The 19019-nt window shown below is 35.1% G+C and overlaps 1 protein-coding gene across 3 annotated transcripts in view; it reads left to right on the top strand.

The window, feature by feature from the left end:
• The window catches only part of ANKRD28 (ankyrin repeat domain 28), a 117273-nt gene that overhangs the window by 75086 nt on the left and 23168 nt on the right, over positions 1–19019 (top strand). For all 3 annotated transcript variants that reach the window (XM_082753979.1, XM_082753981.1, XM_082753980.1), the window contains exons 7-14: positions 3258–3400; positions 4735–4947; positions 10653–10731; positions 11151–11265; positions 11696–11778; positions 15012–15075; positions 16362–16430; positions 18004–18144. In XM_082753979.1, coding sequence (XP_082610105.1) covers positions 3258–3400; positions 4735–4947; positions 10653–10731; positions 11151–11265; positions 11696–11778; positions 15012–15075; positions 16362–16430; positions 18004–18144 — 907 coding nt within the window. The remainder of the gene's footprint in view (positions 1–3257; positions 3401–4734; positions 4948–10652; positions 10732–11150; positions 11266–11695; positions 11779–15011; positions 15076–16361; positions 16431–18003; positions 18145–19019) is intronic.

Genomic DNA, 19019 nt, shown 5'->3' with positions numbered 1-19019 from the left:
GAAGTAAAAGCAGTAGCATCAGTCTTGTGTGAATCTACATGGGAATTTGAAGATGAAATATAGAACTAAAATGTGATCATATGTGATTTGTTGTTCCTTTTATGTTTTGATGATTTGTATTTTTCTTTGTATTTAATATAATGAAATGTTAGATTTCCCTAGAAAATACGTATTTATATGCACATGTTACCATCTTATGAAACTTAAAGAGAAGAACATTCAGGAGAACACGGTCCTATTCTTTACAGCATTTTTTTTCAGAGGTGATTTAATGTGAACATTGTGGGGTTTTTTGTTTGTTTGTTTTTCAGTTAGTCTAAGATAAAAATAGCACTTGAAACTAACATCTCAGTGAAAACCTTGAACTGTGGTTTACAAAGGAGTGTCTTCTATTTAAATTAATGTACAAGGAGACTAATTCCTCTACTACCCCTTCTCTGAGTAAAATGAACAATTTTTATTCTATCTGATAACAAACAAAAAAAACAAAGGCATAAACTGGGAGATTATGTAGGCATCTGTATGGCTAGGGTAATTCTGCCTTGGCAGTCTGATCTTAGGCAAAATGTCCCTGAATATGCAGTTTGATATTCATGTTCATCATTAGAAATTAGACACTCATAAATACGCATAATGCTTTGTAATGTGTACGGGAGGGGAGAGGAACAGTTGTTAACAATAGATTTGAAGTTGCTAATTAAACACATTTCTCATCTGTTATTCAAAAAGTAGTGACATCGAGTATCTTACACCTGCTTTCCCAGTCTCACCATGAAAAAGGAAATGGAAGCAATAACTTAAACATGGAAATAAAGTTTTAAAATCAGCTACTGAGCAAAGCAAAAGAGCAGCATGTATGTGTGTGTTAACTTACCCTATTTAAATACCGTTTGATGAAAAACCTTACGCTGAGCTTCGGGGGATTGACAATGAATTGTTCATTGTATGAAATATGCTTTGGTCCAAGGACTAAAAATTCCAGTTTTTACAAATGAAAAAAGAAGCATTCACATACAGATTTAGGCTTCACATAAAAGTGATCATCTCACAAATGCCTGGATTTATTCAAAAGCAGAATTATTAACTATTGTCTTTGCAGATTTCTGTAGTTTTGGGCCAATTTCAAATTAGTCCTATGTCCCTGCCAGTATAGGTCTGAAATAATCTGATAGGAATGAAAAATAAGGCTGCGAAATGCTGAAAAGAACAATAGGACGGTGCTGAGATGTCTTCAGAAGAAAAGATTTGAAGATGCTAGTAAATTTTGAAGAGACTGTGACAGCATTAATACTCTGAAGTTATTTTTTGAAAGCCCGTGGAATTGTACTTCAAGTACTGATACCAGTTAAACAGAGAAGTTGGAGAACAGCCTTCATTATTGATCCAAAATTCTTTGGAATATTTTGTATTAGTATTTCATAATTATTTAGAGAAATTTCTTTGACAGGCTGTTCAATCACTTTAAGGTGACTGTTTGCAAAATTTTTGTTGAATGCAAGTAAATGCATGAGATGGCAGGGATTTGACAAACATCAGATAGACATTTTCTGGCTTGTGCTCACCAGGATGGAAAAAAAAATCCTCTATTTTTCAGATGAGCTACATTTATTCCATTTTTAATGAGTGCTATTTCATAGGCTATTAGCAGGAAATTCTCTTAACAAACAGAGTGGGAAAAATGTCATTTATCTGATGTCTGTCATCCTAGAAATACTTGCACACAATAGAGTAGGAAAAAAGAACTCCTAGAGGAGTTCAAACAAGCAAAAGAAATCCTGATATCTCTCCCTCACGATTTCCAGCCATTTTACATTGCTCCAGTTGTTAGAAGAAAGCCTTAAAGCTTTTCCACTGGATAAAATAGACCGTAGAGTAAAAAAGAAATTAGGCTCTTCGTCATTCTCCTATAAATAACTGTGTAGGGTTACATCCATTGTTTCCCTTCCTTCCTGCTTTTCACACGGCTCCTTTGCTGTCCAGCTGTAATGCTGCAACCAAAATGGACTTGGGATCGTGAGTGTTAGCGCTGCCTTCTCAGCGTGTGGGAATGGCTCCTGAGCGCTTCCTACTTGAAGTGTCTCGCTCTCCTGTGTGTCTTCCACTGATCGCTGTTTGCGTTTAAATGCAGGTCAGGGATTTTTGTTTTGTTTTGTTTTTTTTTTTTTTTCCCTTCACTTTAAAGCTCTGTGCCACTGCTCTGTTCAGTATTTCTCTTTCTTTCACCACTTTCAATATCTTGTGTACTGCTGTCTGTCATGCAGGGCTTGTTTCCATTCTTGTCTCCACTATGTTTGGGTAATACGATGAGTATCATGTTTAACTTTCTCTTTCTCGGTCTTTTCTACTGAAGTAATGCAGAAATCATAGAATGAAATGCTGCAGCACCTCCCATTGCCCTGGTTAGCTCAGTGTGCTTCTGATCTATAGAGCTAGGTGAGGGTCTTTGTGTATTTTGGGGCCATGCAGTACTGTGGTGACTGAAAGTTTATTAAAACATCTTGGTATTCCTTCGGGTAGATATTTCCTTTCCAAACTTGTGCACATTAGTTTAATAGTTGAAAAAGCAGCCCCCCTTTGTTTATGAAGCACTTAAACTGAGGGCTGGATTTGATGCATGGTACTTAAATGTCTGACTGGATAACCATAAGTATTCAGTGTTCCTCTCCTTCCCCTCTCCCCCACATTTTTTTTTAAAGCTGAGATAAGGGTTTCACTTGAAAGGTAAAACAAAAAATCCTACTTCTTTATGGTTCAGGTAAAGCACTAAATCTATCAGACTATTTGCATTGAGTGTCCTCTCTTCTATTCTGCAGACTTTGTCATGATTGTCTACGTGGCATACGTTTTTGTGTTTTCAATGATAGATTTGTTTGGCAATTCAATTAACTGAGTGAGAAGGACAGATTTTTGGCTACCTCCTTTTCATAGCTTCTCTCTTGGAGCACAGCGGCACAGTGGCAAGAAAACTGAAACTGGAGCCAGGAGACGTGGTCAAGGAAAGAGCTCGACTGTGCCTTGCAAAAGTGTGATTACCGGGGGGGGTTATGTTGAAATACCCTCCTCTGGAGATAAATAATGTATGTGGCTTTTATAGTTCATGAAAAAATTAGAGAACAACTCCTTACTTTCCAGATTAGGTCCAAATGAATAAAGTTTAGTTCGTATTACAATAATTGTACAATTATTCCATTTGTAAATCTGTTCTGAGGAATATAAAATACAGCTTTTTTTTGTGTGTGTTGTCTTTATTCTTTTAGGACATATTGAAGTTGTGAAATTGCTTGTGGCCCATGGAGCTGAAGTAACGTGCAAAGACAAGAAATCATATACACCCTTACATGCTGCAGCATCTAGTGGGATGATCAGTGTAGTCAAATACCTTCTAGACCTTGGAGTTGATGTAAGGAAGAATAAAAGTGATACTTTCGTTGCTGTTTGAAATGCTCTTATTAGTATTGTAGTCCACTGTGTGTGTGTTTATGAAATGGTGAAAATAGTGAAAGTATTTTTGACAATCTTCACGTGCTTTGTTTTTTTTATAGTTGTGCTTTTTTTGTTACAAAATTTCATTTCTCCAGGCAGCTTTAGAGCTTTGCAGTTTTTGCAGAGTTGTTTGAAAATAAATTTGTGTTTAATACTATTTTTGTTCATTTGGTATTTCTGACTCTTAGACTGGAACTCAGGAAATAGGAATTCCGTTCCCAGCCTTGCCACACATATCCCTTTTGAACTGCAGGAAATTGAACTCTTTTGCCTCAGTTCTTTGTAAAATATAGATGTTACTGAATTTTTTACACCACATATACTTTGAGAAATGTTACGGATTGTCAGAAACTTTAATACTAGATTAAGGAAGGCCATATTAATGTAGAAATGCAAAATAAATTAAGAGGCAGTACAGTACCTGCATATAGGAAGTACGTTAACAGAAAACTGTGAAACCATGTAAGAAAGGTACATTTTGCATCATATTTTACCTTTGCAAGATTGCAGAATGCTGCCCAAGTTTTATCTTGAGAAGTAGATCAGGATTCAGTATCCCATCGTGCACAACAAATTTGATTTCTCCCCCTTCCCTTCCCCGACTTACAAAAAGTACATACTTCAGTCTTGTTTGGTTTAGAGATCAGATCGGATGTTTTCTGTCTTGGATACTTCAACAGTAGCATTTATATTATAGTTCATTAGCGAAGCATGTGTGTTTGCATTTTAGAAGTAGTTCATAACCAAAGTTCCTGTTATCCTCAGGTCCTGAATATCATTAAGAAGTTAGCCTGCGTGCGTGTGTGTGTGTCTGCATCTAGGAGTTCTAGATTTAAATGCCTAAAACTTATTTTGGGGAGATTCTCCGTCCTTTTGACACCTGTTTTTAACAGAAACCTGCACGTGCTGTTGAGAAATGATAGAGATTCCTTAGGTGCTTAAGCTGCTAGTCTGTAATGTCTGTACAAATTGTCACTGCTGACGTGCTTTGTGTGTATCCAGTTGCATACTGCATACAGGAAACTGGCATAGACACAATTGGAGGAGGTTGGCTCTGTTGAGAAACAGTTATACCCTTCCCCTTCTCAGACGAAGCAGTACGTCCAGACCTTGCTCTTAATTTCTGGCTTTGAAGAATTCAAAAACAGAATGAAGTTGTCTCATGACACCAAATTTTCTTTGTGGTAATTAAACACTGCAGTCAGACAGGTTTTTGCTTATTAACTGTTTTTTTGTTCTTGTTGTTGACAGATGAATGAACCAAATGCCTATGGAAATACTCCACTCCATGTGGCTTGCTACAACGGACAAGATGTTGTAGTGAATGAACTCATAGACTGCGGTGCTAATGTGAATCAAATGAATGAGAAAGGTTTTACACCTTTGCACTTTGCTGCTGCGTCGACACATGGAGCATTGTGTCTAGAACTTTTGGTCTGCAACGGAGCAGATGTAAATATGAAGGTAGGTGAATCCAAAGTCATCCATTTGCTCTTATAGATGCAGTATAGCTTTATCAAAGGTGACTTCTCAAAGCTGTTGGGGCAATGTGTAGAAGTTCTTACTAATTGTTGGAGTCCTTCTGTGAAAAGTATTATAGAAAAAATAAGATTGCTTCGAAGAAGTTGGTCTAAATCTTAAATCTATGGGATGTAGTAAGAAGCCCAGAAGGAAAAGATGACAATAGTATCTGGTCAATCTTGACTATGTTTAAATGTCAGAAATCCCTGTAATCTTGTTTTCCTGAGTCTGTCTATATGAGTAAGAGCAAATCGTAATGCAGAAGAGCATAATTTTCTTATAAACAAAAAGCATAAAAGAAATCAAAGATTTTTCAGAGAAACGTGTCTGAACAGGCCAATGGCTGGAGCAGTTGTATGAAGGGTAAAATAAACCCTTGAGAAAGATGAGATCTCCTTTCTTTCGTGTGAATCTAATTTTGGCTTTAGTAATAAAAGCTTAATTGTGTTCAGAAGTATTCAGTATCAGGCTGGGGGAAGTGGGAAATAAGTATGTGGAAGGAAGAGTCCAAAAGTACAGTGTATCTAATTGCCTGTACCACTGCTCACCTGTGGTAGGAAGAGAAGTATCGATACTCTTGTTTCTTTTTTTTGTGTGTGTTAATAGTTATATCAATTTCAGTACTACTTGAGTCAGAGGTGAATAGTGGAACAGTTTTAAAATTGTTTAAAATCTTTTTTTTGTGTGTGGTTAACTTTCATGTTAGAACTTCACACTAATTTTCAGCTAGTTCTAAAAAACAATTATGTGTCTATTACTAAAAATACATAGCCCACTGAAAATTTGGGAGTAATTTAAATAGTTTATTTGATTTGCAAAAATCCTAGGTGTATGTTACAGTTCGCTTTTACATATATTTAAATGTGGAGCTCCTTTAATGAAGATGTGCTTAAAATTGGTTGTGGAAAAATGCGTTACTAAAGTGCCTTGAAGATGTAAAGAGTTATGCTATAGGGTTTACAGCCAATTTGTCATAAAATCTGCAGGTTATAGTTCATTTATTCTTGTTGCCAGCTTTCTGCTCTACTGATGTCCCAGACTGGATATGACTGAGGGTTTAGCGTTACAGAGCTGTCTTCTGTCCTCCATCCTTGAAACCACATTTCTTAATAATGTGTGTTCTGTCATGAAAAGTATCCCAAAATGTTAAATATAATAATGATTATGTACATATGTTGTATGCACAACCAGGAAGAAAACAAAAGAAGGATCAATATTGCTAAGTAAAGAATTACTGTTTCCCTATACACTGGTTTGCAAGGGCTCATGGCTTTGTACATCTGATGTAGAAGAAAAAAGTTGGGAGGAGTTCGTTTCAGAAAAATGTGCTGTAAGCAAAGTTTTGTTTTTTTTTTTTTTTTTGGCTATTCATTTTCAAATACACCTTAATGATAGGTTAGGAATGAAAATGAAAAATCTCCAACATTCTGTTAGGATAATTAAACACTGCTAAAGATTATAGTAATCTTTATGCTTGAACTTTAAATATGAATCTTTGTTATGGTATACGCTGTAGGTATTGCCTACATTCAGTCAGTTGTAACGCTAAATAACCTCAGGAACTGTGCAAAGAACAGCTAGTATCTTCGAATTGACTGGCAACGCTCCTAATTCTTTGAAGCTTGCAGTGTGGGTGAATTGTTGTTTGGAAGTAACAAAAGATGTATTGGCATCAGAGAGATGTATTGTTGCCTTCCTTCCCACTCAGTTTCAAGTTATTGGATCCAAAGCATAGATTTGATAGTTCCTCTAATTAATAATAAATGGATGATCAGAAGTTTTCACATGGGTGAACCCAGGCTTTCTTTTAAAAGCATACTCTGATACAAGAGAATGTATGTTTTTTTTTAAACCTGATGGCTGGAAACTGTGGCCTGAAGCGTATCAGAGAGGTGAGAACTTCAGCTGAAGTCTCCTAAGAGCCTGGTATAGGTTTGGCTTCTGAAGTTTTGTGTTTCAGAAGAAAAGGCCTTTATACTGGAAAGGGTTAGTTGCTATCATGGAATCATTCAGGTTGGAAAAGACCTTTAAGATCATCTAGTCCAACCTTAAACCTAGTACTGAAGTCTACCACTAACCCACCACTAAGTTCTAAATTTACAGGTTTCTTGAAGACCTCCAGGGATGGTGACTCAACCACTTCCTTGGGCAGCCTATTCCAATGCTGCACAACTCTTTCTGAGAAGAAATTTCTCCTAACATCCAACCTAAACCTCCCCTCATGCAACTTGAGGCCATTTGCCTTCATCTTAATACTCGGTGCTTGGAAGAAGTGTCCAATCCCTCGCCAGCTTTAGATATATGTGGCTGTATTTACAACATGTTGATTTACTAAGTAACAAAACTACGAAGTGCAAAATAAAACAAGTAGGGTTGTGTGGAGGTTTCAAGTGGTTATAGCTGAAAAATATAATTTGTCCCATGTTTGTGCACCACCATGTGTCTCCACTGTAATTCTGTTAATAACATTTCTGTGGATTTCTATCTATGTGACTGATTTTGGTCTGTGAATCTAGGCCTGAAGGTGGAACAGCCTTGCTTTGTATATGAATACTTACGAATTGCAAAGCTGAGAAGTGCAAGTACTGAGGCAAAAGAAAATAATTCCCAAGTCAACATCTGCTTCCCTGGAAAGGCCTGTGAAGATCAATCTTGGAGTTAATCAAAAGAATAATCCCTAAAAAAATAGTAGAGGAAAACTAAATCAGAATTTGTTCTGTGGCTAATAATCATTTGTACAGTTTTAAAATGGGATGCTCTTAGAGGATTTTACTAAGTATTTATTGAAAGCAAACTTGTTCAGTTTCCAGATACTGTGGATGATGTTCAAAGTATTTCATACAGTAGTTCATATAATTGCTTTTTATCACTTCTGTAGAGGGAGGGCATTTCATAATTGTTATTGTGCTTTGTCAGTACCCGTATGCTCCTGTAGAAGAGTGAATCCTGTTAGGGACCGCTCATTGTTGCAGCGCTCTTTCCTCACTGTTTGGGATTTCCATGCAAGGAAGAACACATAGAAATGGGCTGGTATTCATTATTTTATGGACTTCTGGCTGCTTGAAAATTCAGTGTCCTAAATAGAAGTATTTTATTTCCATTTCTGATACTAGAATGTAGGAATTGTTGCTAGAGGGACATTTCATTTGGAGACCTCAGTAAAGCTCAGTAGCCTAAGTATAGTTAATATCTGAGTATTCACTTCACAGAATACCTTGTGCTGTGTGTTCACTGTTTCAGTCTAATAGAAATTACTGCTCTTAGCATTTTTTTATGATCTTAAGTATTTTGTGCATGTTTTCTCTAGTGATAGAGCGACTTCTTTCCTGTTACCCACACATAACTGAGTTTCAGTGAATAGAATTAAAAGTAATCATTAGCCCATAGTTATTTAGTCATGTGCTATCCAATCTTGTAAGATCAGGCAGCTATATTTAACTTAATATTTAGATGTAAGACCTTGAGGGCAGGAAAAAAAGGAGACTGAAGCAAAAGTTTTGAAGAGAACCTCCTTGCTTATGAAGCCCAACCTCCTGGCATATAAGGAAATGGTTAGAAAGATTTTACCCAATGCAATGAGCCTTACTATCTCATTAACTAAGAAATTTGATTCCTTGTTCTGATTCTGTATATCCTTCCCCAGTGGCAATGTCCAAGAAGGGAATTCTAAATACCATCTTATACCTAGAAGTTCATATTCAACACGGAAATCATCACCTTAATTTAATTTTATACCTTTTCTATGTTTGTATGTTGATAGGCAATTGCATATTGTACTGTTTCTGAGTTGCAAAGAAGTCTGAGACTATTGGACTGGAGAGAGACACTGTGGATAATGAAATCCATCATCTTACAAATCTGAGTTACATTTTAAAGTAAATTGGAGCAGAGTGAATCTAAAAATACATTATTGATTATACGGTGTTTTTTCATTTGAACTGGAAAATTATTTTGTTGCTTATTTTGCTGTTCTTATGTTGTCTTTTGACAACTTGCTTGATCACCACACTACTTAGTTTCTGATACTGTCACATTAGATTACATTTAATGTCCCTGTGAGGTACTTTGTTAGTGAGACTTGGAGCTGTTTGTTTTTTTTTTTCTGTTCCATCTTCTTACTAGCCTTCCTTTGAGAAACAGTTTTAACACCTTCTGTAAAAATTACAGTATTAGCACCACCTAAAATTGTTCTGTCTCTTGTTGACTTGACTAATTTATTTCCTTATGTTCTCAAAGTTTTCTTCTTTCAGTTTTGGAATGTTAGTTACCAAAGAAGCTTTTAGTCACTCATTCAAACTAAGCTTATTTTATACAGTCATTTTTCTTACATTTATGTTTGGATAGAGGTAGGTAGACATTAAAAGAAAATTATCTTTGCAAAAATAAATAAATCAGAGGTTAGTGATTGCTTAGGGAAGTTGTTGTTTATGTTGTTTTTATTTGGCCTTTTTTTTAAGGCCTTCAGTGACAGAAGTTCTTGAAATAAAAATGATCGTCCAGTTCCTCTAGTGGATTTCAATTAATTATTCCATGTTTCTTTGCTGTTACTGTTTATATGTGGATGTGCCTTTTGGGTTATTTGCTGTCAAGTAGCTGAGACATCTGGAGACGCCGTGGCTGTTGTCATAAAGTGTTTTATTTTTCTTTCAGTCTAGGTCTGAGAATTTGATGTTTCCCATAATTGAATTGTTCTAGGTGCTGCTTTTTGCAGTGATATTACTAAAAAATCCATGTTCAAGTCCATCTGAAAGGATCCATAGCAGATTTTAAGTAACACATCCTTAGAAGCTTTGTCATTTGGTTTCAAAGGAAGAGTAAAGATAGGAAGACACTTTTGCACAGCAGTGATCAGTGATATTTCAATACATACGTTCATATCATATGTTGCCCCTCCTCTCTTTCACTTGCAGACAAAAGTAAGAACTCTTTTCTGCAGTAAAGCTTTCCATTATGTATGATAAAGTATAGGAAAAAAAAAGTCATCCTAAAGTAATGATCACAGAAAAAACCTGTTTCTGTAAGTGTGTTTAGATTGTGCTGTTTAAAAATTGCAAGTCTCTTATGCATTATCGTTGGCCTACTTGAAGGGTGTATTTACAGGGTGAATGACTAAGTGCAGGCTTGGTATGCATTTCAAATGTATAATGCCTATTATGTTCGAATAGCTCTACCCTAGGATTACTGGTGGTTTATGATAAATTACTTTCAAGTATCGCTTTACAGGAATATTAGTGGAACATGCGAGCTTTTAGTGTGTTGTCTTCTAATACAATGTGTAAACATCCATTGTAAATACATGCATAATAATGAAAAACAAAGTTGTTTTCTTTTCAAAAAACAAATTTCATTTAAAGAAGCGTTTTGTTATTTTAGACTTGAGTGAGGGGCATAGGCTTGTTGCTGACATTGTGTGCTGTCATCAGCCTCTTGAGAGTGATTATCCTAAAGGCATAATTGTGAGTGAACAGGCTTCCTTGAGTTGTCACCCAGAGCTGGAAGAGTGATTAAGAGCAGCTCTTTTGAAAAGCTTACCAGAAAGAATTTAAAGGAGAGAGTAGAGGGGAGAGAAGTACGTCCTTTTCCTTTGTCAGTTCTGATGGATTACTCTGGTTATAAGTAAACACTGTTCTTGTTTTTTTCTTTTTCAGAGTAAGGATGGGAAAACACCTTTGCACATGACAGCAATCCATGGTAGATTTTCAAGATCTCAAACCATCATTCAAAACGGTAAAAAAAAAAAAATAAAAAATGGGTAGGAGTAGTTTTGTCATCAGCTTTCCTATATTACAAGTATTTTCCTCTTTTCTATTGATAGCAATGTATTGAAGGTTTGTTGGGTTTTGTTTATATCCAGTGTCCAGCAGTAGTTCAGTTAATGGTGGAGTCTGGTATCTCTGCCTATAAAGTTTGAAAGAGTTTCAGAAGGTTTGTCCTGTATTGGTAGATAAGAAAATACGTTTTGCTCATTGTTAATACTAAATAGCACTGAAAGCATTACAAAATTGAAATCCAGAACAGTCGCTCATGGACAATAATTAATGTTGCTTAAATTATCAGTACTGTTAAATACATCAGTACTGTTTTTTTGTAACAGAAGTATCTGTATGCCTCTGTATTCTTAGGTAATAATTACTTTTTTATTGCAGGAGCTGAAATAGACTGTGAAGATAAGAATGGAAATACTCCTTTGCACATAGCAGCTAGATATGGCCATGAGCTATTAATCAACACTCTGATTACGAGTGGTGCTGACACTGCAAAGTAGGTAACATTTACTGACATGAATGCAAGCTGAGAGAATGTAGAAATATATTTATTAGACTAACAAGAGTAGTATGATTTTTTTATATTGTATTTAACTTGAAATAGGGAATACTTTGTGAACTATCCTGTACTGTGCTTTTAAGTAGCTACACAGTACATCACAATTGATACAAAAAGAAAGAGAATCAGTTTTTCTCTGTAAAGCAATGTATATGAAATAAAAACTCTGAAAATTTTAACTATTGCACTGAATTAATGCATCCTGCCTAGATTGTAAGAAATTGTCTAATATGTGAGGTTTTGTGTTGGCTCAGTGTTATAATTAGATTGTTTGGTGAACAAACCATGCATGATCACTTTGGCACAGTTGTGTTTGTTTTATTTCAATTGTAATGAAACTGTGATACCTGATTATGGTGTATCTTAGGCGGGGTATACATGGGATGTTTCCTCTCCATTTGGCAGCATTAAGTGGATTTTCAGACTGCTGCAGAAAGCTCCTCTCATCAGGTAGGATACTCTTTAAAATCTTATGGCTGCTTTGTACTTCATTTCTTATCCCACAGAATAGCTTTTAATTAAATCTTAACTTAGTAATAGATAGGATTGTTTAGAGTGCTGGGGACACTGGTGGTTTGTTTTTTTTTTTGCTTTTAATGGACAGTACGTAGAAAAAGTGAATGCAAACTTGTACAGAAGTAATTTCTTTACCCCCAAAAAATCATCCAAATTGAAAGAATGTCTCTATAACTTCTAAAATGTTTCAAGTTGCCCAAAGAGGTAGAATGCTGGCCCAGGCCATAATAGGCCTTCAAGGACAAAAGCTCTAATGACTTCAGCATCCTTCATTTCCCTTACTGAAGATTCAGTATGGCAAAGAAATCCATGAAGAAGACTTGCAAGTGATTTCTGTGACTTTTACATGAACTGAGCAAACTTAGATGAAAATCTAGCCTGGAGCAAAGTATCAGTTGCTTGACCATTTATAAAAGTCAAACTGAAAAGACTGGATACTGCTAACATTTTAGTACACGCTCTTGGTGTGGGGATTGGTGTGTGTGGACTGTGTACCCTTTTTGGTTTTGTGAGGAAGGGTCTTGTTTATGTGAAGTAAGAACCTCTGACTTTTAAAGTCATTAATATTAATTTTTGACCTTGGGAGGGAGGAAAAAGTGCTTTGTTGCAGTACTGACAAACATTTAAGTAGTTAGTGGTGCTAGACAAGCATCCTAGGGATGTGCAAAGGTATTGAGGACTACTTTTTGATTCAAGTCAGTAAGCTATCTTAACTTACTTACCATGTGTTTACTCAAATGGAAGGCAAAGGTAACAGCACATGTAAAAACTATGCTTTGTGGACATACAGCCTTGAAGAGCAGTACGCTTGAACAACACATCCTATGTGCTGTTCACTGTTCATGGCTGTTGAACAATTCTTTTTAAAAGAAAAAAGGAGGAAAAAGCTTTCCCATGGAGAAGTACTGACATTGGAGTTCTGGTGAAGACGTTCTGCTACATAAAAAGATAAAAAGACTCTTAAGAAAATATTGTACTTCTCTTAAACAAAAAAAAATGCAGCTTTGAAAACTGATTTAAATAGTAATTTTCGTGTTATGATATATGATTAGGTGTAGAATTGCAGTTAGGGTATCTTAGATAATTTTAATTCTACTACTTTGCCTATGTTTCAGCCTGCAGGCTGTTTCACCACTTTATTTCAAGAGTTGAAATCAAATCACAGAGGAAGCTTTCATACATAAATTTGAAAAGTGGGAAGTGCCATAATGATGATAGTAAAAATAATTTGTTTATTCCTGTATTTATTTTAAGAATGATCTTAAGAAATTTAGGGAGAGCACTGCAGGATAAACACAGCATAATCCTCTTTTGAGAAGTTTCTTTTTAACCTCCAAAATTTTACTTATGCCTTAAGGTATAACAAGTTTTTTCAAACTCTTCAAGTAAGCCTTTTGTGCTAGTGGATCTTAGTGCTGTGGTTGTTTATATGGTGTCTCACACTTTTAAACTAAAGTTTTAGCTCCTGTGACACCACCTGTGGATGTCATCTGTGTTCAATGAATTAGTTAGAATCATAGAATCTCCCGAGTTGGAAGGGACCCATAAGGATCATCGAGTCCAACTCCTGGCACCATGCAGGCCTACCCAAAAATTAAGACCATGTGACTAAGCGCACAGTCCAAACACTTCTTAAACTCCAACAGACTTGGTGCAGTGCCTACTTCCCTGGGGTGCCTGTTCCAGTGCGTGACAACCTGACAGTGTTATGATATTACCGGTGTTTTCTCTCTCATATTTAGAAACGGTGAAATTTTAAAGCCATGTGTCTCTTTTATTGCATTGTTAGTTTTCTTATACACCATTCTTTCCTTTCCTCTGCTTGCTTACTTACCAAACCTGAAGAATTGGTCAAATGCTTTCTTGCTTCAAAATAAATTGAAGGTGAGGGCATGGAATTGTGTCAAGGAAGTTTTATTTACTTGAAACAATTCTCAAGGAGCATAAATTCAGTACAACTTCTCATTAAGATGAAAGAAGTTATAGTTGCTCTAATTTATTATTACTTTTGTCTGCATGGGTCTTGTGCCAAGTTTTATGGGGTAAGTTGTAATAGCAGTCAGTTTTGCGTGTTTTCTGTAGCTAAAATTACCCAGAGGAGATGATTTGTGCCCTTGTTTTTAAAAAGCTTATCATGCTACTCTGTGACTTCTAATTCAGGTACTGCCTTTATAATTTACCATTTACAGCACAACAGGCTTAGAATGAATTAGGGAGCAAAGAGTTTGTGGGCAGAAGCATGATGAGTGTGTGCTAATTGCTGTCAAATGCTAGAATCCTCCTTTGGAAGAGGGGAGAAGGGATTGTCCTGAACATATTATAATTTAGCTGAGATGCCCAGTTTATTTGAATAGATTTTACCTTTCCTTCTACAAATACAGCTTTTTATTCAGATACCTATCTTACCAACAAAGGTAAGGTTAACTAATCAGACTATTAATTAGTTTTTAGTTACTTATTTAATAATGCAATAGGACATATATAATGCAAAGGACAGTCTTTCTAGCAGGAATGTCAGAGCAAAGTTAAGGCTCATACAGTAACTTTAACTATGGAGCTGCATACTCTCAAATACTTGGCTGTAAATATTTGTGATCTCAAATTTTCATAGCCCAAATATTTTGGGGGAGAAAGCGACAAGGTTCTCTACAGGGCTCCTCTAATTGCTGCTTACAGCCTTCACTCCAGCTTAGTGTAGTTCTTCCCCTGGGACTAGAGAGCTAAAATGAAGGATGAAATTGAAGTAACTTCTGGATTTAGTAATGCTGACATCTCTTTATGTAAAAAATAATTTTTAAAGATTCTCTGTAGAACACTTTGAAGTTCTATCTTATTCTTAAATTTTCCTATTATCTTCATGGATTTTATGTCCAGTACTAAATTATACAGAAATATTAGGAGGTAAGTAAGATAAGAAAGAATATAGCTTCTTGCCTCAGCTCTGCTAATTGTGTTTTTCTTTAGCCTTTTCAGTTAAAAATGAACATATTTTTCAAAATACTACAAATAGCAAGGATTTGTTTCAATTGAATTATGTTTATGTGCTTCAGCGCTCTATGCAAATAGCCATTAAGTTTGCTTTGCAAGCATTTCTCTTAAGGGTAGATGAGAACAGTTTTGTGAAAGCTTCTAGTGCATAATGGGTTTTACAAATATTTGATTGGTAGGTTTTGACATAGACACACCAGATGACTTTGGCAGAACTTGTCTTCACGCAGCTGCAGCTGGAGGGTATGTAAAAAGCATTCATGCTTTTATTTTTGGTGTCCTTTTTTTTTTTCAATTGCTGATTGTTCATGTTCTTTTTTTATTATTATTATTTTTTCCTCTCTGTGTTTCTCCTATGCTTTCCCCTTGGAATTATGTAAACATGAAAATAATTTCAAGATGGATTCTATCTACAAGCAATAAAAATAAATAAATTAAACATTCAGCTCTATAAGTAATTACTGGAGTACAGTGTCCAGGTATCATCAGCTTTACCTTAGGTTTATGCTTGGGGATGAACTGGATTTTGTTTTAATTTCCCATGGGTGATGATATAGTTTCAAAGATGTCGTGCCCTGCTGTATCACTGAGGTAGAGATCAGCAACTTTGGTAAATAAATGTTTACCATATCCATAAACAAAAGCTCAATCAAGCTAAATTATAAACCATAATTAAATTCCAGAGTTTAGGTGGATGAAGTGGTCAGAACAACTTGTTCATCACTTGAGTTGTGATCTATATTGATTATTGTTATTGTATTGTAGGTTATCTATAGCAGCTACTCAAAATTGCCTGGAAGAATTGGGTAATAAATCTCATGATACACTTTGTGGGACACAAGAACTCCATGATAATGATATTTTCATTTTTCTGTTTCAATGTTGTTTAAGTAATACTGCTAAGTAATCATTCTAAGTCAAGAGATATTTGATAGGTACATTCTTGTTACAAATGATTAAGGTTAAAGTGCTATCTTTTCATATAAAAACACATGATTTGTGACTCATTCCCTCATTCATTTCCAACTTAGAAAAGTTATTAAGATTTTGTTTAAGCAAGCAGCATTGTACATATGTTATGACGATCATATTGTATTCAAAATTAATTGCACTTAAAATATTTACATTGCAACTTATATTTGGCCTTAAAATATATACATTAAAAATTTGCTTTTGTGCTGCAATCCTGGTAGCAAAAATGATGTGCTGTGCAGGTGTATTTTTTTTTTTTTTAAGGAATTGAGACTTCTGTTAATTTAGGTTAACTTTCATGCACTGTATGCATGCCATTTGATATCAGTACAGTTTCTATATGTGGACTTGAAATAATTAGTGTTCTTTCCTGGTTTGGTTCTGCAGTTGTGAAATGTATATTACATATAAGAAGTCATATAAAATAAATGTTAATATAGTTCAGTTGTAAGAAAAATACCATACAAGTTGTATTTTTAGCAGTTCTGACATTTGTAAAGGCCGATATTAAGGACCCATAATCTGCAATGACAAGCAATATTGCATTAATTTAACAGGAATTTGGAGTGCCTAAATCTTCTGCTAAATACTGGTGCAGACTTCAACAAAAAGGACAGATTTGGGAGGTAAGAGATTCTAGATTTATATATTCTGAAGAGTTGTTAAAGTATTACAAAAGTAGCATATCATTATATGGGCGAGTCCGTGCATTCCAGTTTCTGTGTTTTTAAGAAATGAAGTCCACTATAAACTATGCTTCAGCACGTCTTACCAAAAGTTATGGTTGTATCCTCTTTATTGTCTTTTTTTTTATTTTTGTTTGTTTGTTTGTTTTTGGTTTTGGTTTTTTTGATAGATTTTTTTTTTGTTTGTTTTGTTTTGTTTTGTTTTGTTTTTAAGTATTCGCTTAGCCTTGTTTTTAAAGGCTGTTTTACTTACTCAACTGCAATTTTTATGAGCCTTTTCTGCTTACAGCACGGCTCTAATGAGTTTGTTTCTCACATCCAAGGATATTAGTGATGTTTTCCAAATAACAAATTAGTCAAATCTATAAATTTCTTGCTGTTTCTGAGTTGTGTGGGTTTTTGCTTGTTTGTATTCTTTTTTTTAGTGGAAAAAATACATTTTATCGTAACTGCTTCACATTTTCCCTTTCATTATATCCATCAATTTCTGTTCCTTTCCTTGTTTGTGCTCAGAACTCTTTTGGAATGACATTAATTTCTATTTTTAGTATAGTATTATTTAAGTGCAGATGGCACCATCAGTACTTGTGCAAAATCTCACATCACATCCTGGAAAATATAATTCACTCCTGTTGAATGGCAGGAGTAGGGCATGAGGGGAACGTTATGGCTGTAAAGTTGTGTTATGCTTTAAATTCTTCCATCCTTTCCTGAGAAAGGATGAACTGTCTGTTGCAACTTTTCTCATTGAAGGTTTTGTTAATAGTTAGTATTAACTTGTGTTATGCAAAACAATTATTTTGGGAGAGAAAAAAGATTAAAATAGTTAAAAATTTAGAAAAAAAAATAATTTTAAGGGAGAGGTAGAACACTTCAGAGTGTCTGTCTCCTCAAAACTGAGTCATATATGGTAGCTGTCCATCTTTAAACATAGAAAATTGAATTCTGCACTATTGTGGTGCTTTTGAAATTTTGTGTAAACTTCTTTATTTTGAGAATTGAAGTTATGTATATTTTTTAAAGTTTTCTTTAACAATACCTCTGGTATGTTATTGTAGTTTAAAAAATACTGTATGTCTGTATTAGAGAAAATTCTGATCTTTTTTGCAGAACACATCTATTCGCTGTTGTATTTTGACCTTGTTTAGTTGCTGTGCACTTCTTGGATTTGCCCATATTTTTTCATGTTCCTTGAAATTACCGATATACCTAAAACCAATGTCTAATGTAAACTATTTTCCTCTATATGTTTACACGAGAAAATTCATGTAAAGCTTCTCTTAAGACAGAGTTATGTATATGTATTGGCTGATAGATACATCACCTAGATAGTGTTCTGCATTATTAAATGGCCCTAGGAAATAATTTATAATATTTACGTGTTCTTCACCACAAATACTTGCTAAAAAGGGAAAGGAGTATTTAAGTTTCATTTTATTTTGCATTTTCTGTCTCTCTAGTATTATTTTGTTGTTATTTACCATTGTACTTTTTATTTAAATGTGTACTAAAGAACTCCACTCCATTATGCTGCTGCCAATTGTAATTACCAGTGCCTGTTTGCCCTTGTGGGATCTGGAGCTAGTGTGAATGACCTTGATGAGAGGGGTTGTACACCTCTGCACTATGCAGCTGCATCAGACACAGATGGAAAGTAAGTGCAATGCTTTGTACTACAGATGGTATCCTTAGAAATGTTTGGGCTGTGAATTTTGTGTACGTTTTGCCTTTGGTTTTGCCGAATGCATGTTTTATATTTTTAAAGATTAAAATTGGCAGTGGCTTCTTCATTGTGTGTAAAATATTTCTGAGGAAAAAATGAAGTACATTGTAAACAGTAAAATGTATAGTAATTTTTTGGTTATGTCCTGTAATGCAGGTGCCCTACTTGTGAACAGAGTTTTTAATCCCACCTGCTGTGTAGTGGTTGAATAAACATCATCTGCGAGGTTATCATGCAATTATCTGATGGTCATAAGCATTAGGGTAATGATACTTTAAGATCAAATTTTGACAAAGAATGGTGTGTTTTGAGGAGGGTTCTTAATGTTGCCCTAAAATCAGTGTAGTCAGTCAGAAACATGCTGTAAAAGTAGTGTGTGCGTTGCGGTAGGCCTGGATAGAGATGAACTAGACTTATTTAATTAAATCCATCAGGATTTAATTAAACTATTCATTTTTGGCATTACAACTCTCTCCTTGGTGTAGACTTTTGTGAAGTAATTATGCTTTTATTTATCAAATGCATCCAGAAATCTTCAAAAATCCATAAATGCCTTTTGTGTGTGTTACTTTTGTAACTAATGGTTGTGTTTAGCAGAGTTTTTAATTGTTTCAGTGCACACATTCAAAGCTTATGGAGGTAGTACAAAATTGATGAGGTCAGATAAACTGCAGTCATGGTATGTGTCAAGCAGGCTTTAGGAAGGTACCTCCTGCATGTGAACACACTCACAGGGATCAGAACAGGCTGGTGTGCAGCATCACATTTCAGATGGGTACAGTGACACCTTCACTGGAGAAGAGTAC

This window comes from Aythya marila, assembly GCF_965140915.1.
Source record: "Aythya marila genome assembly, chromosome: 2".
Lineage (NCBI taxonomy): Eukaryota > Metazoa > Chordata > Aves > Anseriformes > Anatidae > Aythya > Aythya marila.
Note: the sequence above shows the minus strand (reverse complement) of the source record. Positions and strands in the feature narration are given on the sequence as shown.